Source organism: Rattus rattus, chromosome 5, assembly GCF_011064425.1.
Source record: "Rattus rattus isolate New Zealand chromosome 5, Rrattus_CSIRO_v1, whole genome shotgun sequence".
NCBI lineage: Eukaryota > Metazoa > Chordata > Mammalia > Rodentia > Muridae > Rattus > Rattus rattus.
The window spans coordinates 79,414,614-79,440,774 of record NC_046158.1 but is presented as its reverse complement, the minus strand read 5'-3'; the positions used below and the strand labels follow the sequence as shown (position 1 = coordinate 79,440,774).

The 26,161-nt window shown below is 39.8% G+C and overlaps 1 protein-coding gene across 1 annotated transcript in view; it reads left to right on the top strand.

Annotated features, from left to right (window-relative positions):
* The window catches only part of Iftap (intraflagellar transport associated protein), a 73,289-nt gene that overhangs the window by 6,859 nt on the left and 40,269 nt on the right, over positions 1–26,161 (top strand). Inside the window, exon 2 of the mRNA XM_032903783.1 lies at positions 2,785–2,939. Within this exon, the coding sequence (XP_032759674.1) occupies positions 2,785–2,939 (155 nt within the window). The remainder of the gene's footprint in view (positions 1–2,784; positions 2,940–26,161) is intronic.

The following is a 26,161-nucleotide window of genomic DNA, read 5'->3' as shown; positions in this document are numbered from 1 at the left end:
GAGTAAATGGAATTCTGTCAAGAGCCATCATAGGAGAAGCTAATAACTAGCAGACAATCTTCCTGAGATGAGTCTGCCTTGAATTAAAATCCACGATGGATTTTTTCTGATAGGCACGGCCCTGGACAAATTCATTTTAGGCAAGATTCCTGCTATTAATATGCTTTTCCTGTTATTATTAAATATATAAAATTACTATGTATTAGCCCACACTTTTGAGCAGATCTCTGCAGAAGTACAAAGATGTACTATCTTGTAGTCATGCTATGTAGACAAATACACAATAATTCTATAGAATTCCTGATTTGATTCAAATAATTTTAGGAAGAACGTTTTTAGAGAGGGTTTTTGTTGCTAGAATGATGTAAAAAAGTTAGAATCAAGAATAGAATGTGACCTCTCCTCAGAATAGTAAGTAAAGAGTGCATAATAAGAAATACAATGAGCTTTCATAATGACACTAAAAAGAGAAAAAGACTTGGGACAATTCTGTGTTCAAGGAAAAACATTTAGGTCCAAGGATAAAGTCACAGGTGTGTACTGTGATAAGTCAAGGCCATGCAAAAGCTGTTGCTTTGAACTTTTAATGAGTATATTATAATGAAACACTGCTTTGAACTTAATATCAACATCCTTCTGTAACTCTCATTTTATGTAGCATTTTATCTCTGTGGTAATTTTCTAAGAACTTTTTGTCTAGGAGGTATAAAAAGACCAGAGAAAAGAAATAAAGTTGGTTGAATGGTTCGGCTTGGGGAGCTTTCCTCATCCACTCACCCATCCATTCAGATGTATATTTCTGTTTATATGTTTCTGTGTAGGTATATGTGTATGTATGTAAGCATGCATAAGTATTTGTGGAGTTGATTGTAACAGATGGTCAGGCCCTGCCAAAGTGTAGATGTATGAATGTTTGAATGCATACATGCCTATGCATATTTGCCTGTACAAAACATCTTAATTCTTTTCCTTTCCTTCCTCTGATTAACCAGTTAGGCCAGCAAAGGTCTTTTGAATCCCTGGGCAGAAAAAGGAGTATTAGTAATAAATCCTTTCTCTTAATTCCCTACTGCTAAACAGTATGTGTTAATTGGCAGATATTAACATTTATTAAAGCACAAGTAATAAAGAGTTAAGTTTTTAATGAAGCACAGAATAGTTAGAAAGTTAAGTTCCCCTAGCACTTATTTCAGCATAAAAGGTTAAATACAGCATAAAGTTATAATGTTTAATAAAGCACAGAGTTAAAGAGAAAAGAAGCTAGCATTTTTAACAATAGAATAAGCAAGAAAGGTTTTAGAATCTTTGAGAAGTTATCAGCAAACATTCAATATAGTTAGAGAGCTAGAAGGCCAGAGACATCATTCTTTAAAGCAACATCTGATGCTGAGTTTCAAGTCCATTCCAGGCTGGGCAGGGTCCCAGCACAATTCAATCAGATATGATGTCAGGAGTGAAGACTAAGTTCAAACTGCAAAGAATGAGGCAGTTATCAATGAAGTATGTGCGAAGAGGCCAGTGGTGTTGTGAACATCATGTTCAGTTGAATAGGATGGGTAGAGTACTTAGAATGTGAGAATTAGTTCATACCGAAACCATGTCTGAGTCTCAGCTCTAGTTCTGGATGCCATATTTTAAACACATATAGGTGATGTGGTATCAAATCTTTCCAAGCCTATTGATTGGGGGCTTGATAGGGTTCTTGGGACTCCCTTATCCAAGGACAGGTGAAGTCATTGACCAAGTTCAGTAGATTTTGTCAAGTCTAGTGGCATTTGACCATCATTCCTATTCAGATGAGCATCTTTAGTGCAGCATTAGGCTAAAAGGTCTGCAACACATCCTTAAGTCTCAAGTATTTGGGATGCAAGGATGAGAAGATGTGCTCAGTCTTTCATGACTGCGAGCATAGAAGCAGATGAAGAATTATGTATGATTCTTACTAGCAAGTGTGCTAATATAGCACATGGTGGCATGAGAAATGACAGGTAACTCTTCCCATGATGGTGAGAGGTATGTGTGTGGTGACTTAGGAAACCACAACTCTGAACTGAGTTTTGGAAAAGAAGTATGTCCCAAGAAATGGAATGAGAAGACTGAGATGGTTCAGTTTGACTTTGCTCAAGTACCTGAAAGGATGTCAGGTGCTAGAGGGATTAAAATTGTTCAGTCATTCTCACTGGCTCAGGGGACATTTGCGGTAGGCTAGGGAGACAGATTCAGGCTCACTTTTAGGTGTTTTTAGTAGTGTACCAGTGGCTTCACTGGAATGTCAGAATTTGCAGACCTGGGTGTGCCAAGATACAGGAAGGGCCAATTCTTGCTAACCAAGTACTGGTGCGGTTACAGTAGATGGAGGGCTTGAATGTAGGGTTTGGACAGGTCCATTTAGCTCTGTGAACTTGCCTAGGTTGTGGAAGCTAACACTGAAGCACTCATTGTTGGCCCTTTCTCCATACCAGCTCCAGTGCCTTTGCCACTGCATGGGGTGGTGGTGGTTAATAGGCATCCTTTGAGATTCTCCTCACATTGAAAGAATTTTAGTTCCCAGTCAAATTACATGACATTATTCTTGTATCTTAATCGTATAATGAGAAAGGTGAAATCCAAACTGAGGTTCAGTTATCAGTTCAGCAGCACAAACCGCTGTTCTTCCCTCTTCTGCTGGAGTCCGCTGCTCCAGCAGCTATCCCCACCTGTCTTTCTGCCCTGAATTTCTCCACCACCTCCCATAGTTGCTGAGGCTGCCTTACTCTCTGGTTTCCGCTTTTCTTTGTCTTGTAGAGTGGCCTTGTCAATTGGAATGCCTGCTCAAATACCGAGGAGACCAGAGATAATGAGTGAAGATCAGTTAATGAAGGAAGTCTTGGATAAGTTTGTCAACTGTCATGAGCAAACCTATGAAGAATTTCTGAGCACTTTTACTCATCTTTCAAAAGGTAAATTATTGAAGTAGAGTTTTTACAGCAACAGATAAATAACTTTTTAAGTCTATGCCCTTGGTATATTTTCAGAAGACTCATGAACATTCATTGAACTCTTTAAAGCACAGAACTCTTACTAGAGAATTGTGACTAATAGGTATAAACACCTATGCCTTTATCTATTCAAGAGTCGTGTTGCAGAGTCACAGACATTTGATAATTACAGATGAGCAGAGGAATTATTTAGCTATTCACTTCATTTATTTTTTAGAAATGTAAATGAAGAACAGAGATTGTTAGAAGCACATTTAAAACTAAACACTCTACATGACTGGATTTTGGTTTGATCATTTACCAGCTATTTGACTCTAGTAGGAGTAATTACCAGAAAGTGGGTCTAATCATGGCACCTCACTCAAAGGGTGTTAAAGACTCAGGATACACTGTGTATAACTGAGGATAGTGGCTACACCTTGTGTGTGGTTGCTGTTGCTATGAGATGGGGATACTGGTGATGATAATGGTGCCGAGGTTGCTGTAGACAGGAAACATCCCTTTTATTCTGGGGCAATATAACCTAAAGCCTAAAGTTTAAAGTCAAAGTGTGTGTTTCATTATGTGCTTGCTCATTCCATGTAGAGTTGGTTTTTAATTGAACCAACATTTAAATGCTTAGTGATTTTTATGAAAATATTTATTCTATTTATTTTAGGCCACATGAAAAGATTTGGTGTCTGTGATTTCCCTCACAGTGTTAGCTAGAGCTCAAAGCCCCTGCCTTGGAGTGCCTTAGTTCCGTCTGAAAGTGTGTGTGTGTGTGTGTGTGTGTGTGTGTGTGTGTGTGTGTGTGTGTACCTGTTCACTCCTGTGCACTGGAGTTGTGTCCAGTTTAGGTCTGTTTTCAGCTGTTTGACTTGCCTTCAACGTTGGCCCTTTCTGGCTTATTTTGGATCCATGTGACATCACCGAGCCTCCACCCACTTGCACTTTAGATTCCTTTGAAGGTCGTTTGGACACTTGTTTCAGAGCCCCCTCTGAAGCTCGGCTGGGGCCAAAGGCCAGCATTTTGTGAAAGCTCCTCTGGTGGTTCTAATGGGTATCCAGAGTTGAGAATAGGAAGTTTTCTATCTGAAAGGCCACAGACTTTATAGTAAGCCTGATCTGATTTAAGTCGTGACTTATATTCTAAATAATTGAAAGGTAAAGTAATTCTACTAAAAAGAAGGGAAGTGGATTTTGACTTGTTTGTTTGATTATTCAAATACAGGTTGAACAATCCCAATTTGAAAATCTGAAACCTGAGATTCTTCGAAATTCATGATTCCATAGGAGGAAAAGTCCACATCTGATCTCATGTGTTGTCATACTAAAATATTCATGCATTGAAAATGCTGTATGAGATTACTTTCATACTAAAGTATACAAATCATAAATTAATTTAAGTTTTAACTAGGGTCCTTTTCCCCTCCCAGTATCATTACATATATATTTCAAGTCTGAAAAAGTCCAAAATGTGAAGCCCTTTCAATGGAGAGAGGCTGAACCATGTAGATGTCCAAGGCCGAGTTTTGAAGGCCATGTCCATTTGTAAGGCCTGTGCTGCTGCCTGAGGCTGTGTTGATGTCTGTGATCTGGGCTGCTGCCAGGAGGCCATGTCTGAGTCTGAGATCCTGCTGCTCTGGGACCTTGTAAGTATGCAGAGACCATGCTGAAGTCCATGGCATGTGCACTGATACCAGAAGTCCATGAACTATGCTCCTGCTGACTATATAAGACATGGAAACTTTTTCTGCAGTGGTGCTGATGACTGCAGGCTCCCCTCCTCCCTCAACACACAAAGTAAACTGGACAGGAAGCCATTGAAGAGAACTCTTTTTTTTTTCTTTTCTTTTCTTTTTCTTTTTCTTTTTCTTTCTTTTTTTTTTTTTGGAGCTGGGGACCGAACCCAGGGCCTTGCGCTTGCTAGGCAAGTGCTCTACCACTGAGCTAAATCCCCAACCCCTGAAGAGAACTCTTAAAAATGGATGCTGAAAAATGCTGAAGTAGCTCCACACAGTAGACAGCCACTGGTATGGGTGGGACTTTGTAAGGATTCACTTTTTTTGAAGAGGCTGCCACCAGGAGTTTACTCATGCTTCAGAGACTAGATGGACAACATAAATTGAACTCTTTTTAATTTTTTTTTTTTTGTAGGGAGGCCACAGGGGTGTGTGGGACAGACATGGGAGAATTGGAAAGTAAATCAGATCAGGGAACATTATGTGAAATTCCCAAATAACCAATACAGTATGTCAGAAATACTGCCAATCCTGACAGCATTGGAATCTCAGTGTAATACTGAGTTATATATAACCAACGAGTAGTATCAGTATATTTTGTTTATACTTAAACAAAGCATGTGGTCTGTGAGTTTTATTTTATTTATACTTAAGTAGAGTGGAGAATTTAGAAATATTGCTTAATTTGGAAACAGTATGAATGACTTATTCTGCTATGACATGCAGAGCATATCTGAACGACCTTTAGTCTGCCAACCTGGCTTACATCATCTTTTTGTTAATAGACTTGGGTTCAGGAAGTTGCTTGTTTTCATTGAGTCTAGTGATTTAGTTCTTGCCTTCTGGACCCAAACATGGCCATATGAGTGGCTGGCACGAGATGGCCCAAATAAAGACTGAAATGGAGAATTAGTGAATTTTGATTCTATATAACTTTAGATATTGTGTAGCTGATTTTGTTTTTGTACCATGAAATTGTAAAACCTTAGTGTTAGCAGGCCCTTTGTCTCGTCCATCCTCAGCTCTGATTTGGTCAGTGTATGCCGAGAAGAAACTGCCTCAGATGGGGCGCCTTTCTTTAGAGGTCAGCATGGGGCCCCAAATTGGGCTGAAATAAATGAGGATGGGAACCACATAAACTGCAGCTCCGAGCGAACTGGCCGCTTCTTCCTTTGAAAATATCCTTAGGCGCTGGTTTACATTATAAAGCAGTGACCTGAAAAATTCCTCTTAAAGCACAAAGAGTTGTATGTACAAAAATATGTCTTAAGTCAGGAACTGTCCTCCCCGTCCCCCTTGGAACATTTAAATACCTTCTGAAGGAATGAGCAGTATTTAGGGGCATGGCTCAGAACTGAGTGATAGTGTGGATGGTTGCTCCACGCCAACGTGCTAAGAAATTAGGTTGTTTTCTCAAAGTTTCCATTTCCCCACCTTGTTTCTAGGCCCTTTTTATTCAGCTCCATGTGTTTGGTTCTTTTGCACGACTCTTTCGGCAGATTTCCTCAGTTGGTTCAAGTTCTCAAGTCCATTACCATGTCTACTGATTGACTATTCTATTTATGTCTGTAATAGTTATATACCAGAATGCTTATGGGATTTCTTTTCTTTAGAGGAATATTAAGAGGGTCAGTAATCCCATTACACTTATTTTCTTGAAAAAAATTAAACTATAGGCTTTTTTGAGAGAAATCACATTACTGCTTCAGACCCCTGGAAAGCAGCTGGGAATTGTTAATATCACACATTATTCTGAATACATTACACTGAAGTTGTTTATATTTTGGAGTTTTTTTTAACTTTGGATTTTTTTAAAGATTTATTTATTTTATGTACGTGAGTACACTGTAGCTGTCTCAGACACACCAGAAGAGGGCATTGGATCCCATTACAGAGGTTGTGAGCCACCATGTGGGTGCTGGGAATTGAACTCAGGACCTCTGGAAGAGCAGCCAGTGCTTTTAACCTCTGAGCCATCTCTCCAGCCCCTCAACAGTGAATTTTAAAACCATGGTACATATTTGATTGTAAATACAGTGTTTTATCAAAGTGCTTAGAGATATTTATTACTAGTTTGAAACAGACAGATATAATTGAATTCTTAGTGTCTTCAGCTCAAGAGGACAGATTAAGTTGGGATATATGTGTTCAAAAATCATTGTTTTTTTACTTGATAAGATAAAGGGAGTTTTACTTTTCCCTTTATTGGTAGAGACAGTAATGTTGTTGACACTGTGGCTAAAGATAAGTACTAAGCTTCACTCCTCTGTATCTCTTTGTGTACATAATTTAAGAACTTTTTAGAGTATCTAGGTGGAAGAGGCTTTCTTTTTCTGTCAATTTCTATCATTTTTAAAAGTTTTGAAAACGTGACTTTTTTAAAAATAAATACTCATTCATTGAGTCATTCAGTTATTCTTTAAATATTTCCCTTTAGTGTAGGTACTGATTTAGGTACTGAGAACTCAAAATAACTAGGATCTGCTTTATGTTCTCAAGTGCTCATAGTCCAGTGAGGGATGAAAAAACAAGCAGGAAACAATGCTGCTATGCACACCATCTGTGCAGACATACTGCTTGTGTGGAGAGCTCATGCAGTCCTGGGAGAGTGCATAGGAAGCATGCATGCTATCCATCAAGAAGGATACGCTGAGTTTGCTACCGATGGAGCTAAGACCTTCTGCCCTAACTCATCAGGTGAACACAGAAAGGTTTCACACATAAAAGCAGACGCTGGGAGAGGTTGAAATGTATCTTTTGACATTGGTCCATTGGGGTCATGGTTTTGTTGGTTTTAATCTGTCTATCATTATCTATCTATCTATCTATCTATCTATCTATCTATCTATCTATCTATCTATCTATCTATCATCTATCTATCTATCATCTATCTATCTATCTATCTATCTATCTATCTATCTATCTATCATCTATCTATCTATCTATCTATCTATCTATCTATCATCTATCTATCTATCTATCTATCTATCTATCTATCATCTATCTATCATCTATCTATCATCTATCTGTATGCTTTTATACAGTTAGTGCCTCTAAGCAACAGACCTAGATAAAGCTATAGCCTTGTTTTAGTATGGTTTAGAATAACTTCTGAACTGCTGAAAGTACAAAGTAATTTCTTTTGATTTTCTTCCATACTAAAGATAGCACATGATCTTATTTTATAGAGCCGCCACATTGCTGCTATCACACAGACTGTGTAGTTAAGAAGGCAGTGGCTTAGAAATTGTCACTGAGTCTTTCCAGCTACTTCTTATTGGGAGAGCTGGAGCAGTATGGTTGGGGTGTGGCTTGTTCTTCATGGGTTCATATGGTGAAGGCTTGGTCCCCATTTTGGTGGTATTGAGGTTGGTGGAACTTTTAAGGGATGGGGCCTAGTGGGAGGTAATTAGACTGATGGGGATTGTTTTGTGGAGAGAGTGCTTTCAAATTAACATGGGTGATCATAAAGAACAACACAGTCTCTCACTGGTTCTTGGCTTTTATCTTGACTTGGGTTCTCGCCCCTGTCATGTTTTTACAATATGGCGACATCTGCCATGAGGCTCCTACCAGGTCACTGACATTACCCTCAACAGATGCTGGTACTGTTTTCTTGAATTTTCAAAGTGATAAGCTACTGATTTTTATAAAATACCCAGTCCCTGGCATTTTAATATAGCAATAGAAATTGGACTAGCACAGTGCATTACAGTAATTACTAATTCTCAGTTTCTGGTTTTTACACATACCTGTACATGCATGCATGTGAGCCTACAACTATTATTCTGATTTTGTGCTTTAGGTAAAATTATTAACTTCACCAGGAAAGTTTTCTATATTTCCTACCATTCAAAATGGTGATGTTTATTGAATCAGGAACTTATATAGCCAGGGCTGGCTTTAAACTCAGGGTAGACAGCCAACTGTGACTTTGAACTTCTGATCTTCCTGCCTCCTTCTCCTGGGGGCTGGAATTTGAGATGTGCATCACCAGGATATTGAAGTGAATCTACTGTGATTTTTGTGAATAGCAACTCCTAAGTTAGTCGGTATTAATTTTCTTATTTATTTCTTAAAATACCCAGAGGTCAGCTTCTCAAGGGACTCCTTTTGCTCCACCTCCTTTAACCTGTTTTATTTTTATTAAGTGGAAATCAAAGAATATTTTAGATCTTGATAGAAACTTTTACTTGTCATTTCTCTGAGTTTTTTTTATTTCATTGGCTTTTTATTTTCATTTTATTTTTCTTGTTAGTGTATCTTCAGGAACAATCATTCCTGCCAGCTCCAGCTCCCTTTCTCTTTCACACTTGTTATTGGAAAGAAATTCCACAGCTCGTGGAACACTGATTGTTCAGGACCAGTGGTGGCGTTCTGGCCTTAGAATTCCAAAACAGAAGACTCAATCTGTTGTCTTCATTCACATGTGGTTGGTTGAGAAGCTGTGTAATTCCCTCTGGATCAAACACTTCAGGGGTGTGGTGGTCATGTGGTTTGTGCTTACACAGCCCTGGCCTGTTCAGCACAATGGCTACTGGCCACAGGTGACCACTGTTACTTGAACTGTGGCTGGTATGACTGAGAATCTGGGTCTCAACAGTTATTTACTTTTAATTCATTTAAATATAAATGTGATAATTCATACTTAGCAATTTATTAGGATAAAAGTTTAAATGTGCTTGGGACAAATTGGTTATGTGAATCATTTTTTAAGGCACATATTTGGAAATCAAAGCAAAAAAAGTATTTCTAATGAAAATGTGGCTTCTGATTTGTAGTATGCTACAAATGTAAAGTATAAAGTGGATTTTGAAGAATATAATTTTGAATAGATTATATTTTTATATTGCCTATGTTTGATATGGCAGTAATATTAAGATATTATGTTGAAAAAGGATTAAATAAAATATGAATGTCATCTTCAGTTTTTATTTTTTATCTTTTTTTCAGAAATGACTATTTGAAAATTTAAAATCATGTGCCGCCTTGTATGTCTGTTGACCAATAGTTTTAAGATGTGGCCAGCTCTCAGAACTACCTTTATGAAAGTGTTATGGCGATGCTTTATGAAAATATATGCTGCAAGGTTTATTCTGGGTCTAGGAAGTGAGTCTACTAAATCTAAGCCTACTTTGTTAAGGAAAATCAAAAGAAATTACTTTGTACTTTCAGCAGTTCAGAAGTTATTCTAAACCATTCCAAAACAAGGCCACAGCTTTATCTAGAAGGTCTGTTGCTTAGAGGCACTAACTGTATAAAAGCATATAGATGGATGATAGATAGATAGATAGATAGATAGATAGATAGATAGATAGATAGATAAGCCTACTTTATTTAGGAACACTTCAACCTCCCTTCGGGCCTACCTGCCAGAGGTAGAGGAAAAAGAAGGTTTATAGGAAAGCAGGGTTGTGGACCTGTTTAGAAGTAGTTCTTTGGGGGCAATTCCACTCTTTGTTGTCAGAATTCAAGCAGTCCAGTCCAATAGCAAATACCACACAGGAATCAGGAGCAATGGCTCCATCCAGCAGAAACTCTAAGGCTCTGCTGAATTGTCATGAGTCAGCAGAAGCAGCATGAATCAGCCTGAAGTCCTTTGGTGCAGTTCTCTCTACAAAGTCAAGCAAAGACCAGCAAAGTGTTTCAAGGCGTAGCAATGTGAGAACATCCTTTCACTGTCTGCGGAGTTCTATTTATACTCTTTCCAAACACCATGTGCCCTCTCAAACATCTGCTTCAGTAGAGTATTCTCTCATGGCTAGTTCAGAAAAACATCCTTTCATAAGACAGCTTCCAGAAAAACTTCATGTGACACAACTGAATTTCCAAAGAAACCAGGAATTTCTACTTCAGTCCCTAAAGTGAGGAGTTGAGGGATTTTTCTCTTTATAGGATTCCGTAGGTGATTCTGAAGCAACACTGAGCCCCACTGACTGAGGGCCACTGGCCTATGCTACAGAACAGAGGCTCCTGTTGCAGTCATAGGACTGTGCATACCAAGCTCCCAAGGTCACTTAGGTTTCTGTTTAATTTATGGAGCTGGAAGAAACAGCCCAGAGCTCTCTAGTTTGGATTCATTTATTGATGTTCACTCATCATTGTCTCAAGACTTTTAGTCTCACAATAATACGACCATTTCTCTTTATGGGTCAGGGATCAGAAAGTCACTGTGCATTGGAAATCTGCTTGTGTCACAGTGTGAGTTTGTGAGGAAAGCAAGCTCACATTGCTGGCATCCTTTGACAGTTAATGGTTGCTAGGTGATAACACGGCACGTTACATGATCGTCTTCATTAATCCTACATTAGCCTAGTGAAGTTTTTAAAGACTACTTTACTTTTTATGATTCTGGTTTACAGATGAACAAATTGTAACTGGCCATTATGGACAGGACTATGTAACCCATAAAATTGTTATGTTGAAAAGCCTTAACCATGCTGTGGAGTAGATGTGAGATTAGGGCCTTTAAAGAAACAATTAAGTTTAATGAGTCTAGAATATGTCTTCAGTCTACTATGATTTTGGGAATGGGGGGTGGAGAAGAAATGTGTACACTGGAATGACACAGCGAAGAGGTAGCCTTGGAACCGTTGAGGACTGTCTTCATAAGACATCAAACCTTGACCTAGGATGTCTGGCCTCCAAGACTGTAGGCGCTTCTGCTATTTAACCTATCAAGCCTTTGGTTATTTTGTTGTAGCTGCTCAGGCCAGCTTGCCATAGGTCATGTGACACGTTGGTGGTAGAATTGTACTGTCTGCCTATTCAGAATGCCTTCAAAGCCCACACTCTGAAGATGTTTCCTCCCTTTCTGACAGTGCTAGATGGTTTTATGTAGGTCTGGGAGGCACTGATGTGGATATGAGCCAGCAGAACATAAGTATTTTACCTTTTCTTGAGTACAGGCCCTGGGAGCTCTGACTTCTGGTGGGTTTCACATGCTATTGCTCCCCTTCACTCTAGCGCCAGCAGTGATGTCTTGTAGAGTGGAATGAGGGTATGCTGAGGGAATATCTGTTGAATGGATGGAATAAACAGAAAACAAGAGGCAACTGATAGCAGATAGGTGGTGCCTCAGACCCAGCCCTGAGGATTAACTACATGCATCATGGTGTCCCAGGTTTGCATTGACAAATACAGTGACTGGGAGCCCCAGTATAGCTTACAGGGAAGCAAGCAGACATAGAGATTCATAAAAAGTAGTTAAGAGATGTTGCTGATGATTCGGAAAGGAGGGCAAAGCAGGAGGAGGCCCCTAGAGTCAGGGAGACTGGCCACGAGGCTGAGCAGAGATGTTAGCTTGGCTGTTGGAGGGGAAAGGGCACTTGAGGTGTTGCAAGGCATGACAGGCAGCACTGAGGAGCAGTGACTAACAGGATAGGGAGATGAAAAGAGTTAAAGGCAAGTCAAGAGCACTTTGCCTAGGACATGGTAGGCCCGCAGAGGCCAAGTTACTTGTTCAAAGCCACATGCTTCTCATCTGAGGAGTCTTTTATTATATGTTTCCATACTGAGCGTCTGTTCTTTCAGAAGCTTAGACTCTTGTGCTGGGATTTGGTTTACACGTCTGGACTGATAAATTTTGACTGTAAGTTCAGCCAAAGGAATATTACTACTCATACTTGACAACTTCTAAAAAATGTAATTAAAAATGAAACTGGAGACAGCACATAAAACAACATGTTTCTAAAGCTGACATATTTTGGTCCCCAAAGCTATTTTGAATTTGAACGTTAGAAATGAATCTTTAAACTTTCACGAGTGGGGTTGGGTACAAAGAGAGGCTTTTCCCAGTCTGAAGAATGAATTTTAAATCTGCTGTAGAAAAATACCACAGAGAAAAATGTAGCAAGCAGCCAGCCCTCTCACCCATTTCCAAGCAGGAGAGGAATTTCAGGAGAGCAGAAAAACAGCTTTCTTTCATAAAAGAAAACACAGCAAGAAAAATAATCCTCACTGTGTAGCCCTTCGCAGTTATTTTCTGTCGAGTATTAGACAGAAACCCGAGGGCTAAGCGTTGTTTTGATCCTCTTGCAGCTGGCACACTGTCTGCTGAGGAAGTTGGAAACGGACTGAGCGGCTTCGGGCTTCCAGGTGGCTGAGGCACCACGGCCGGCCGCTGTGCGGTTGCTGTCAGTCATTTAATTCCCTCCTGAATATTGAATGGTGTTTTAGTTCACGGCCCGTTTGGAGTGTCTTTCTGTTTCCTTTTTCTTTTTTCTTCCTTTTATCTGTTAGCCACATTAAGCAGAAGAAAAAGTTAAAAAAAAAAAAAAAAAAGGCCACCCAGGAAGCTCTTTTCCAAATGTGTTTAACAGCAAAGAGCACAATCAAGAAATAACACAGCAAATATCGAGAAACTTAACTTTATGGGAAAGTTGACAAGACATCACATGAGGACTTCCCAATCAGACTAACCAGACAATTAAGGAGAAATCCTCATTAATATGCCATTCTTAAAAAGGGAACAGAGAAGGAGCGTTATTTTAAGACCTTTCTCTAAAAATTTTAAAAAATAATTATGTGTATGAATACTTAGTTTCATGTATGTCTGTGTGCCATGAACATGTCTGATGGCCTTGAAGGTCAGAAGAAGGTATTTGGTCCCTTGGAGCTGGAGTTATGGCCAATTGTTTGCAGCCATGTGAGTGTTAGGAACTGAACCCAGGCCTCCTGCAGAAACATCAAGTGTTCTTAAGTGCTGAACCATCTCTACAGTCCAGTGAGGCTTTGCTTGGTGTGCCTTTTAGTATCCTGGCAGAAAAGGACAGAACAAACGCCATTTTCTAGGGATCCTGTGAGTAGCCTTCTATATGTGACCTCTTCCCAGTAGTCTCACACACTACATCCAACAGCAAAGGAGGCAAAAATGACTGGAGGACAGGGAACCACCTCACACGGAGCCCGTGGAAGAATCGTCTGGCGTTCGCTGTGCTCGCTTGTTTTTTTCTTTGGGGGAACATCTGCAAACTGTAATTAAGCGGTTTCCATTTGTTTCCCAGCTTCTTTCATCGTCACTAAATCACTACACTTAGGGAACAAATTGACAAATTATGAAACACAGAAACTGCTGGTTCAGTTGCAGAAGGAAATTTCCCTTCTCAAATTATGACAGATTTCAAGCTGATGGAGCCATTTTATTATAGGTATATTAGCATAAATCTTTAGCAGAGGTCTTTACAATTCATATTCACTTCAAATGGGAATATTTGGTCCATAGATAATCATTAGTTTTTTTTTTATGTGTGTTGTGTCTTCTTCAATTTAGATGTAATTGGTTACAGAAAGAAGATATTTAAGTGTATAGCAATTTGAATTATGATCATTAAATTTATTTTCAGCAACATTCTTAATGCACACTGTGGTATTACAATGATGTTGTTTCTTGGTATGCTCCTTAGAGAAAGAAGTAAGAGGAATTTTTTTTAAAAGAACATTGGTTTGGTTATAATTAAAAGAATCTCTTTTTCAATTCTATGTAGTTTCAATTTATATTTATATGTAGCATATTTCATGTGCATGTATAAATTAAAGAATTGAATAAGCATATGGGATTTTAAACTTTTATAAAATCTAGAAAATTACTAATAGTGAGATGAACTAATTCAAGCTTTAGCCGATTTATATAATCTTACATAGGTGCACGGTTGTTTGGTATTTATTTCCTTGAAGGTGAGGTGTTTTTTTTACTCGTTTTTGGCAAGTGTGTTGTTACCTGAAGGGAAAAGGTAAATTGCTCCGCAGGAAGCTGCGTCTTCATGAGACTGTGTGTTGATTCAGTTGAATAAGCATGGATTCAAATCAGAGTGGTTTCGGCAGTGTTCGTTCAGCCATGAAACAATAATATTTTCTTTGAAATGGTTGGCTAAGCCCAAAGGGATGCAGACAGGAAACTGTGTTAACCATCTTCGTGTCTTTCTTATATGAAAACCACAGCTCTCTAGTATGTGATTTTGTGTGTGTGTGTGTCTTTTTTTTTCCAGTTTGATTTGTTCCTGTGAGGCAGATGTAAGTGACGGCAGTCAGCTTGCTTGTTTGCAGCCCATTGCCCACTTGGCATAGGAAGGAGTCCTCAGCCTGTTTTTCTCATGAGCTTTTCTAGACTTAGTCTGACTTTTGAATTGGGTTTTGTGGTCCTAGGAGCCACTGATAGACAAGGAAGACTGCAAGCGGTCATCTAAGTCTAGGCCCTGGGTTTAGGCTCTCATTACAGGGCCAGTTCAGTTCCTGGTAATTTCGGCGTTAGTTCAGAATCATGGGCTATTCTACTTGGTAGGACAGCATGTGAAAGCATTCTTTTGAGAGCTGAGCTGTATGCATTGAGCTAGAATCCAGGGATGCAGAAGTGAGTCTGTGCACTAGAAGAGCTCATCAATTGCCATGTTGCTATTTATTGCTGTCTGCTTATGAAGGATGGTATGAATTTCAGATGCTTTTGATGAATGACGATAGCTATTCATGCTTGTCACTTATAGACTGTGCAGTTAGTGCTCATTGGTGAGGCCATATTAACTACTCTTTGCACAGTGCTGACAGAGTTATATTCAGAATATTGGTTTTGATTCTGGGGCCTTAGATTTTGATTTAGTGAATGTTTTATGGGTGAAGGAAAAAAAACAAGCTGGGTGTAGCATGCATCCTTTAATCCTAGCACTCAGAAGGCAAAGGCAGGTGGATCTCTGTGAGTTTGAGGCCAGCCTGGTCTACAGAGTGAGTTCCAGGACAGCCAGGACTACATAGTGAGACTTGAATGCCCCCTCCCCCAAATAAAAAGAGAAAAAAGCATTAAGAATGATTAGAACAGTAAAGACTTTTTTCTTTTACTGCAAGTTTTTTAAATGTTCTAAATATTCTAAAGTACCCTATAAAAATGAGAGAATTTGCAATACATAATTTGAAAGCAAAGATGCCATCTTTGATTGTTAGATTATTAAATGTATGCAGAAGATGGTCTATGAAAGACTTATTTGTGAAGAAGAGAAAGCTAATCCCCGAAGTGCCCTCTGACTTGAATGAGTTGAAGGAAATGTTCAAGTTGGTAGACAGGTAGTGTTGGTAGACAGGTATGATCTCAGAGTTCCAGGCTGTTCCATGCAGAGCAGATAGTGCTGGCCTTCGGTTTCTTTTGTTGTAGGCAGGGCCAGTGTAGGGAAGGGCATGATTCCATCTCTGCATTAGAAGACCAGGAACTGGTCCAAGCACTTCACTTTCTAAGACCACAACCCTGGCATTTACTCTTTAAACTCACAAAGCAGGAATAATTCTGCTTGTTTGGTGTGTCTCATCCACCTGGGTTAAAAGAACTACCTCAAAGTTAAATGTTAAAACCTTGGAGTGCTGTATCAGTCAGTTTCAGCTCTACTTCTTGAGTAGTTAAATCAACTCCGTGCAGTAGATACTGTATAGGGTGTGTGGTACAGATATAGAAGTCAGCCAATGGTCCTGTGCTGGCCTCTGCTGGATGGACTAAATACTAGTGTTCACATAACCATAACATTCTACCTCAGGAAACCTTGACATGGGAATTCTACTTTATATTTCCACAAATATCTCACAGGAGGTACTTATTAAAATGCATATTTCAAGATTCTTTAAATTCTGATTGACTAGCCTCATTGTAGAACCCAGGAACCTTGACTTTCAGAATAGTTTTAAAAATATGCCTTAAATGAAATGGAGGTGTGTATATATGTGTATGTATTTATGATTGTGTGTATATTCGTGTGAGTATATGTATGTGTAAGGGAGTGGGTAAAGGGAAATACATGATTTTTTTTAAAAATTGTGCTTATTTTGGTACAAATTGAATTTTATAAAAGTAAATTTATAACTTTCATAAAGTTTTGGCATAGTAAAACAAGGAAACAATAATTTGTTTTGCTTTATATGCTTATATATACCTTTGTTTAATATTACTATTTTATATTGCTTTAAAGACAGGAAGGATGTAGCGAATTATGGGAATAGTTTTACTGTGAGCTTGTTGATCTCTGATAAAGAGACTAAGGTAGAACAGCCTACAGAGCTTTAGAGTGGCCTGTGGTTTGGTCACACATTCTGTCTCAAGTCTTAGCGCTGTTAGTGCCCCTGCCCATGGCCCAAACTACTACACCGCAGGAAAATGTACTTGCCACACAATCTGGAGAACTGTATCCTTTGTGGGCGTTTGCCATTAGCAAGACAATGGAAAACTCAGACTGTAGAGCATCTTGTTGTCTGGTCTTCCAGTAAATGTCTCCCCAATAATCCTGCTATTTCTGGTGGGTTTCCTGTTGTTCTGCCGTGTGTGTGTGTGTGTGTGTGTGTGTGTGTGTGTGTGTGTGTGTGTGTGAGAGAGAGAGAGAGAGAGAGAGAGAGAGAGAGAGATTTGGAAGATTTAGCACATTTTAATGAGTTATTCAAGAGTAGTTTTATGACTAGAGTAAACTATGATTTAAAAGAGGACCATTAAAGTTAAAAATGAATGGAATTTGTCCTACAGTAAAATATAAAAATATATGTAATGTTGTTATATAAAATATCTAAATATCTCTATCTATTTATCTATCTATCTATCTATCTATCTATCTATCTATCTATCTATCTATCTATCTGTATTTGTTTTAAACTATCATTGAATTAGAAAATACTGTGAGGTACAAATTTATTCTTATCTCTCTCTCTCTCTCTCTCTCTCTTTCTCTCTCTCTCTCACACACACACACACACACACACATGCACAGATAGAGGAAGAGAGAGAAGAAAAGAAAGAGAAACACACAGATAGAGACAGAGATAGACACAGAGACACAGAGAGACAGAGACAGAGAGAACTTACTCTGTAGTGATTATAATAGCTTAGCTATTCTACCATCAGACTTGCTAAAGATTATATTTCTTACTCTCTCTTGTAACTAAGTACTCCTTAATTATATTCTTAAGACAGGTTCTTTTTATCCCTTCCTCCTACTTGGGAATTGAAGTTACAAGAATAATTCTCTTAGACCTGGAATTGGGAGCCATGTCCTCAGGAAGGCACAGCAGTCTTCTAAATCTGACTTTTGGAGCACTTCAGCATGGAGCAAAGCCAGTTTCCTGGATTGTGTGAATTTCTGTTAGGGCTGCTAAGGTTTGGTATTCCTTGACATAGCACCTTTAAAGTTTTTTAAATTTTATTTATGTGGGCATGGTGGCTCATACCTTTAATTCCAACAGGCCAGAAGCAGAAGCACGTGGATCTCTGAGTTTGAGGCCTGCCTGGTCTACAAAGGAAGTTCAGGACAGGCTTTGTTACACAGAGAAACCGTCTTGAAAAACAAAAACAAAAATAAATAAATGAATAAATAAATGTAATAAAATTATGTATTTATTTGAGACAGGTTCTCACTATGTAGCCCTTAGTGTAGACCAGGTTGGCCTCGAGTTCACGGGGATCCTCCAGTGTCTGCCTCCAGAGTGTGGGGATTAAAAGCAGTTAATGGCAGTTGTCTTAACTAGTAATGGGAAGTGTTAAGTATGTGTTCACCTTCCCCTTCATCCTTCCCTTGTCCTTTGCACAAAGACGTGGTGGTATGTGATGCTGGAGCATGAGGGAGGGCGATGCGATGCTCCAGTGGTAGCTGAGTGGGAGAAGGAAGCAGTCTGGGTTTCAGGATGCCTTTGTGTAGCACAGCACCCACATCACCCCTGGATGATGTACATGTGTGTAGTATGGGAGCAGGAAGGAAATAAACTTCCATTGTGTTTATGCAGTTGCCACCTTAGGTGTCCGTTTTATGCATGTAAAACTGTATTTAATTACTTAATTAAGAAATGCTACATCTTAGAGAGGAACCATGGAGTTTGCATCCTTTATGAATTTTCTATATTTATTAATGTACTTATGTATCCAATCATTATTTAAGGATAGGTGAGCTGCAGATAATCAAGATGTTTGAATATAAGCATTGTTACTATTTAATTGGGTAGTCCTGTGAAAGTTGCTTAATATTTCTGAGCTTCACTTTTCCCCCTTTTTATTGAAAATAGATTTTTTTCTCACATCATATATCCTGATTACAGTTTCCCCTTCTTCTGCTCCTCCCAATTTGCCCACCCCCAATCTGGATCCACTCCCTTTTCATATGTCATTAGAAAACAAACGGGCTTTTAAGGGATAATAATAAAATAAAGTGAAATATAATAAGATAAGACAAAAACTAACACATCAGAATTGGATAAAACGAACAAACAAGCAAACAGACAAATGGAAAAGAGACCAAGAGAAGAAACGAGAGTCAGAGACTCACTATACACACACTCTGAGCTTCACTTTTATTAATAGTAAAATATACAGTAATTTCTATTGAATAGCTGTATCAGTATTGAATATTATACATATTATACATATATACTTGTTTATACTTATGATGCTTAAATTATAAGGGCCCAACCTTCTATTTTCCTTCATTTATGTATTTGAAAAATTTATTGTACTAATTTTATAGAACTGATATCATATTATCATAATCTCTTTGAAACTTGCTTTTTAAAAATAAAATCTTAAGACTCTCTCTGTGGTAGTTAGTGTTACTCAGTGTTGGTGGCTGCACAGTATTCATTGTGTAACTATACTATAGTTTGTTTTACTATTGTCGTTTTGCTAAGTGTTGTTCATGTAAGTGAACAAAAATGATAAAAGTTAAGGCCTTCAGAGAATTTGTATTCTAAAGAGGAGAAACAGATTCTAAACAATGTATGTAATACCATCTGTTCAAAGATGCAAACGTTTGGGCAGTGGGGGCAGAGAGGGAGTAGTGGCTCATGAGGGTGCATTTTGAAATATTTTATTAATGAGGGGTGGCAGCCATGGAAGATAAGATTGGAAAAAGATTAGAAAGAGCGGAGGTTGGGGGTGGAGTCTGGACATTTGAAAAATATCCAGGGGAGCCAGTGCAGAGGCCTCCTAAAGTGTTACTGGCCTGCCTTAGGCACCTTGGAGAGGCCAGGGTGGTTTGTGTGACAAGAACAAAGTGAGAGGAATGGAGGTTAAGGTCAGAAGGCATGTAAGTAGGGGCAAGGTCATCATAGTAGATGGCCTTGTGGACCTCATCAAGATTTAGCCTTGTCTGCCCTTCCCCCTCTTCCCCTCCTTTCCCTTCTCTTCTCTCCTCTCCTTCCCTCTCTTGCCCTTTCCTTCCCTCTTCTATCTCCTCCCCCTTCCTTCCCCTGTCCAATCTTTCTCATTTGTCTGTCTACCTATTTGTAGCCTTCTTATTTGTGGCATGTGGACACATTTTATACATTGAAATGGTAGTTCAAAAATAAGCAAAATTTATAGCATCAATCAAGTGAAAGTTTCAAGGGAATGGATGTTATTGGCTTTTTAGAGAAGTCTTTGCTGACATATTTAATCTTTTTTTTTTTTTTGGAAAAATTCTAGATGATATGCTAGCTGAGAGATATGTAAAATGCTATGTCCTCACAAAGGCAGTGTCTTATGACTTTCCTAACCTTCCATACCGCTCTAGCCCAGCAAAGTATTAAACACATGGAGGGCAGCCAGCAGAACTTGCTGGTTGAAGAGTTGATTATCAGTTTGTTTCCCAGGATTGTGTCATATCTTATTTTCCTGGAGCCATGACTGAGCTCCTGAAAGTGAGCTCCCTGCTCTGCTTAGGCTTACGTATGAGTTGGAAGACAGAAAATTAGGCCATGTAGTGGGTGTCCAGTTGTACAGCTGTGGTGAGAGTATGAAGTCTGAGTAGAGTCACAGCCTCAGGGAACAACGCATCTCTGAATGATATGGTTCCATCAGATCTGGAAAGCAGCAGCTGAGACTGTAGTTATCTGTTGGTTTGATTTCATTGTTTCACCCTGCATGGACCTGGTTTAGTGATGCTGGTCCACGGCATGAATGCTGTATTGTAGGGAGTACAGGATAGGAGACAATCTGAATGTCTGTCATCAGGTGAAAGGAGACACAGACACAAAGCTTATTTGACAATAGAAGGAGAGAAATACTAGTGTGTACCATGATATGGCTGCATCTCATTGTTATACTAAATAAAATAAATCATGTGTACATGACTTTACTATAATCGAATGTCTAGTAAAGATGAACCAGTAGCAACAAAAATTGGATCAATTGCTGCCTGCTGTTGGGGTTGGGAATGGGGAAGAGTCTGCAGATTGACACTATGTACCTTTTGGGGGTGATAGAAACTTAAAGTTCAACATCGTTGATTGTTATATAACTACACACTCACTAGAACCCATTGACTACTGTGCTAAAGTGAATGGATTCGGTGGTAGAGAAGTGACATTGCATAAACCTGGGGAGAGGTACAGGTGTCTCTCATGGACACTTAACTGTGAGTTCTTACTATATGACCCCGGGGATTTAGTTTAAGAACCAGGAGTCTAGCTTATGTGCGAACATTCTGTGCCAAGGGAATAAACTACGCATTGACTTAGTTTCATGAAGCTAAGGACGGTGCCTAAATGGACCTTAATACTTTGTTTGTTAATCTGAAGAATTAACATGCTTTTACCCTAATGGAGACCAAAGCTACAAGGAGAAACATTCAAATAATGTATCTGCTTGCATGCTGGGCCACTTCATTCTGTGTTCCTGACTAAGTCAGTGGGAAAGATCAGCTCAGCACAGCTTGTTGGGCAGGGTATGTGTGGCCTCTGCACCAAATTCTAGTTCACCTGACAGGTTACACGCACACTGTGTTATCTATATCCTCCGTCACAGAGAGTAAGGGCAAGTTACCAAGGAGTGCCAGTTTGAATGTAAAAGACTGCAGATGGCAGTGGGAAGATAAGGAACATATTCTGTGATAGCTAGAGGGAGGGAATGTAACCAGTAGGAGATAGTGTCTTCTCTCTGTTTTAGAAACACAAGAACTCATTTCGCAGGCTGCTTTTTCTTTCTTGAATCTCTGTTCTTTCTGCCACCTCTGTAGCTGTGTCTTCCATTACTCATCACCTGGATTACACATTAGACATTACAGTGTGCTTCTCACTTGTGTTCTTTCCTACGCCCTAACTTGTCTGCTCTAGTCTGTGTCTCTGTGGAGCACAGCTGTACTGGGATCAACTTCCTTGGTAAAGTGCATAGTTCTATTTAAGTTCTCGAAATATAACTTGTTCACATGTCACAGAATGTGTGTGCCAGTCTTCCTGTAAGATTCACTATTGTGCCTCAGGCCCTGGCCTTCTGACCCTAGACGTTTTACAAATGAGCTTACCCCTCCCCCACCCTCCCAATCCAGCTCCCATGGAGTAGATAAGCTCTTCGAAGTTGTAGCTAACCTGCTGGACTTGTCAACTTCTTTAAAGCCTGCCTCGAATGAGCCATTTCTACTGAAGCTTTTCATGGTTCCCCAAAACAATTACTATTTTGCCACCTTCTGACTTTGAGCCTCTCTTGCGCAGTTTGTCGAGGGTGCCTTCTCTTTGGGTGTTTGCACACATGGCTTTACCTCCTAGCTTGGGAACTCTGTGTGGGGAGGGACTTTGCCTCAGTTGTCCTTCTCATCATGAGGCACATAGTCGATGCCCAGAATATCACTTTTGGACTCTCTAAGCTTCAGGGCCCTACAAACTCCAGGTTTCCTTCTTGAACACATCTAATAAAATGTTAGCAACCTTATACTCTCTCCGCATCTTCCTCTCTTTAAGTGCTTTACATTGGACATTTCAAAATTTTCATCGTATCACCACTTTGTCCCTCATCTGGGGCTTTTGACATGTATTTTTTTTCCAGGCCAGGCTCGTGCATTTGTGCCTTGGCAGGTTGATAGCTATGACTGTGAATAATGAGTCAATTATCATCCAGCCTAGGGGAAAGCACAATTATTCCTGACTGGCCAGGCTGAGGTAATCCTCCCCTCCCTGTGCCCTTTCAGATGGAGAACATAAAACAGTTGGAATTCAGAGCACTGCAAAGGGAATTTAGACAAAACACTGGTGTGCTGAATTTAGCTTCCTTGGATTTATTCTGATTTATGATTGATTGGTTTTTAAATTGCTTATTTAATCCTAACGACTGTGGCTCCAGGGGAGGCCAGCTATGGAGAAAAGCGTGTGAACAAGAAGCAGTGGTGTGGAGTAGTTTGGCTGGACAGATCAAGAGAAGATACTATTGTTCCCAGGACCATTGCCGTGGACTAAAGTATAATGTGAAAACCACCCCAGACTTTCAGAGAACCACCTTGTTACAAGCATGATTGCTTATCCCCTATTCTTTTTGCACAGGGCTGTTTGTGGCTGCCTAGTGTGGCACGGAACATTCCCTACCGCATTTTTTTCTTCCCTTCCAGCAATGTATTCAGTAGTTCATTGTGACTGAGAACATGCACTTGATTTATATTGCTGTTGACCACACTGCAGAAGAACGGATACTGTGAGGTAGCTGGCGGGACTTGCTCTTAGATTCCGACACTGGCTGTGCTGATGTGTGAAGTGTTTCTCAGTACACAGACACAGCTCTGGCTTTTGTATAGAATTTGAATTTTTTATAAGAGTTTCCCTTAAAATTGAGCTCTCCCCAAATAATCACTTTTACCTCGAAGGTGTATAATCAACATGCACTTTACCTTGTAGAGTGTAATTTACCTTGTCATCCAAACTTTCTGCTTTTTCAAGGAGTGTGACCTTTCTCTTTCGTCTGAAATTAGACATCGATGGTGTATAGATGGCCTTGTAAGCCTGACCTATTGGAAGCTTGTCTGTTTGGTATCAAAAGGAAATTGAAATTCCATCACTTCAGAATAATGAAACCCCTGAAAACCTTTAGAAAAAACTTTCTCATCTTTATTGAAGTTTGACTCAGAATGCCCAAAGAAATGCTCTTTATGGTCTCTGTAATCTGTGTGTTCGCTGAAACACTGCTGTTAGATTTCCGCGCTGTATTATGCCTGATGTGCATTTCAAAGCAAGGAGCATTAGGGATAAGATGAAAGGGTAGAAAAGGACTCTGATGAAAAACAGAAGCTTAGAGATGAACAGTTGGGTGGCACGTGTGCCTTGCCACCAGGCTCACTCTGGGAAGCAGCATCTGGTCTCTAATCAGGCGACTGGCCACTTCCAAGTCAGGGCTGTGCCAGCATCTGCCATTTTGACATTATCATATTGAAAAGGAACTTTGTTCTCATCTCACTCTGCCAAGAGATTTATTACTTACTAGGTTTAAAAACCTCTAGCAGGCCAGTATACAGAAGCACTTTTTTGGGTCTTTGCAGGGACATGGTACATAGTCTTATAAAACTAATTTCAGGGTTTAAGAAGCATTTTCAACTTTAAGTTTAATCAAGGAAAGAGCAAATTCTTTCCTAAGTCTTTTGTTAGTTTAAAGATTAAAAACTTCATGTTTACAAGAGGGTGGTTGTTAAAAGAGTGGAGTTTTTTGGGTATGGGACTAATGACCTCTGCCACTTATGCCAACTAGATCAGTAATTAGTTCAGTAACAGCTCCAGAGATTGGGCTTCACTTTTCTTCAAAGGAGTTTCACGTGGTGGCCATCAGGTACCCTGGGCATTTACTGGGAATTGGGAGAGGAGTGCATGGAGTGACCGCAACTATAGCCTGTCATTGCAGAATGTGTCCCCTCAGATACCACTGTGCTTTTCACGTTTTGAAGTCAATTGAGTAGTACAGGAATGTTGGGCTGGGTATGTAGGATTTTCTTGTTAAGTACCACATTTAGGTTTGTTTAAGTTAGAAGAGAACCAGGAGGGTTGAAACTACTCCTTCTTTTATTGCAATAATTTGTGCAACAATAACAACAACAACAACAACAGCAACAACAACAGCAACAACAACAGCAACAACAACAGCAACAACAACAGCAACAACAACAGCAACAACAACAGCAACAACAACAACAGCAACAACAGCAGCAACAACAACAACAACAACAACAGCAACAACAACAGCAACAACAACAGCAACAACAACAGCAACAACAACAGCAACAACAACAGCAACAACAGCAGCAACAACAACAGCAACAACAACAGCAACAACAACAGCAACATCACATCTGTGCGGGGGGATAGTGGGGGCCACAGGGACACAGCCTTCCCTTCTGCCTTTGATGAAGCTCGAGGGCATCTGTTTAGCCCACAGCAGCTTGTCCTGTTTCTAAGCTGCTCCACGTCACCCGATCACCAATACTTATGTCACCTCCAGAGCCTTGAGAAAGCGGATAGAGCAGGGAGGCGGTCTGGGAGACTAAGTCCTAAACGCTTTCATCCTCACTCGTCTGACTTCACGTTGTCTGCTATCCCAGCAGCGGTTTTGGCAACTCCCCTAGCACATTGCCTTCTTCTTGAGCTCTTCTACCTCTTAGCCAAGGCTTATTCTTCTCAACAGAGGTTTCATTCACAGTTTGCTGGCACGAAAAGCAGAGGTCATTTTTCCAATGGTGACCAGTTAGGAGTTGCTAGTATTGGTGCAGTAGACAGTAATGGAGAGCTGGTTTCAGAGTATATGGGTATGCACTTTCTGTTTCCTTTTTAAAAGAGAAAATGATTCATTAAATGCAAACTCTTATCACAGGCTATATTACTTTAACTTTGTTCTATAACAGTATTTCAGTGTTTGAAAAAAAAAAGGGGGGGGGTCCAGAGAGATGGCTTAGAAGACCCATGTTCAATTATCAGCATCCTCCTGGTGGCTGTAAATCTTCAGTAACTCAAGTTTCATGGCATCTGATGCCTTTTTCTGACCTTCTCAGGCACCGGGCATGCATGCAAAGATGTACAAACATGTACATAGTCAAAGCCCCCTACACATACCACCTCTACACATAAACAGCATTTTTTAGTGTTAATTCTTGACAACATTCTTACAAACCTTAATTTTACTTTTAATAATGTATCCAGAATCAAACATAGGAGGAAAAAGAATATAGTGAGGAAATACTGGGCCAATCAATCCAGAAAACCAGCAGGACAAACTCCAAATTATGAAATACCATGTCTGATGTTAAAGGTTTCTAGAGGGCTCTTCGCTTCCAGCTTTGCTGACTGTGACACACTTCTTGGTCTAGTTCTATCTCCTTCCAGCAGGTTTCTTTGGCATGGCTCTAGCAGCACCAACATCCTCGGGTCTCCAGTGCATTCCAGGTTTTACCTTCACAGCTTTATGCAGTGGCCACTCTGGGCCTTATGGAGGACTGCCCTGCCACATATCTACCATGCCTTCAGTGACTTTCCTTAACAATGCAGGAAGAGTCCACCAGCCTCTTCCTATGTTCTTCTTGACTCTAAATCTAGATCCTCATGTCAGAAGCTGTAGGTTCTGCTGCTTGTTGGGGTTGGAACCTGGGCCCCTCTGTGAATTACATTTGCATAAGATTTCTGTTGATTTAGATCTAGGGAAGTCCTCTGCCCTTTTCCTTTCAGTTTGCTGGATTATTTGGGTGGGGTTTTGCCTTGAGGGCAGCACTCCCCTTGAGGGCACATGATTTGGCTCTAAAATTC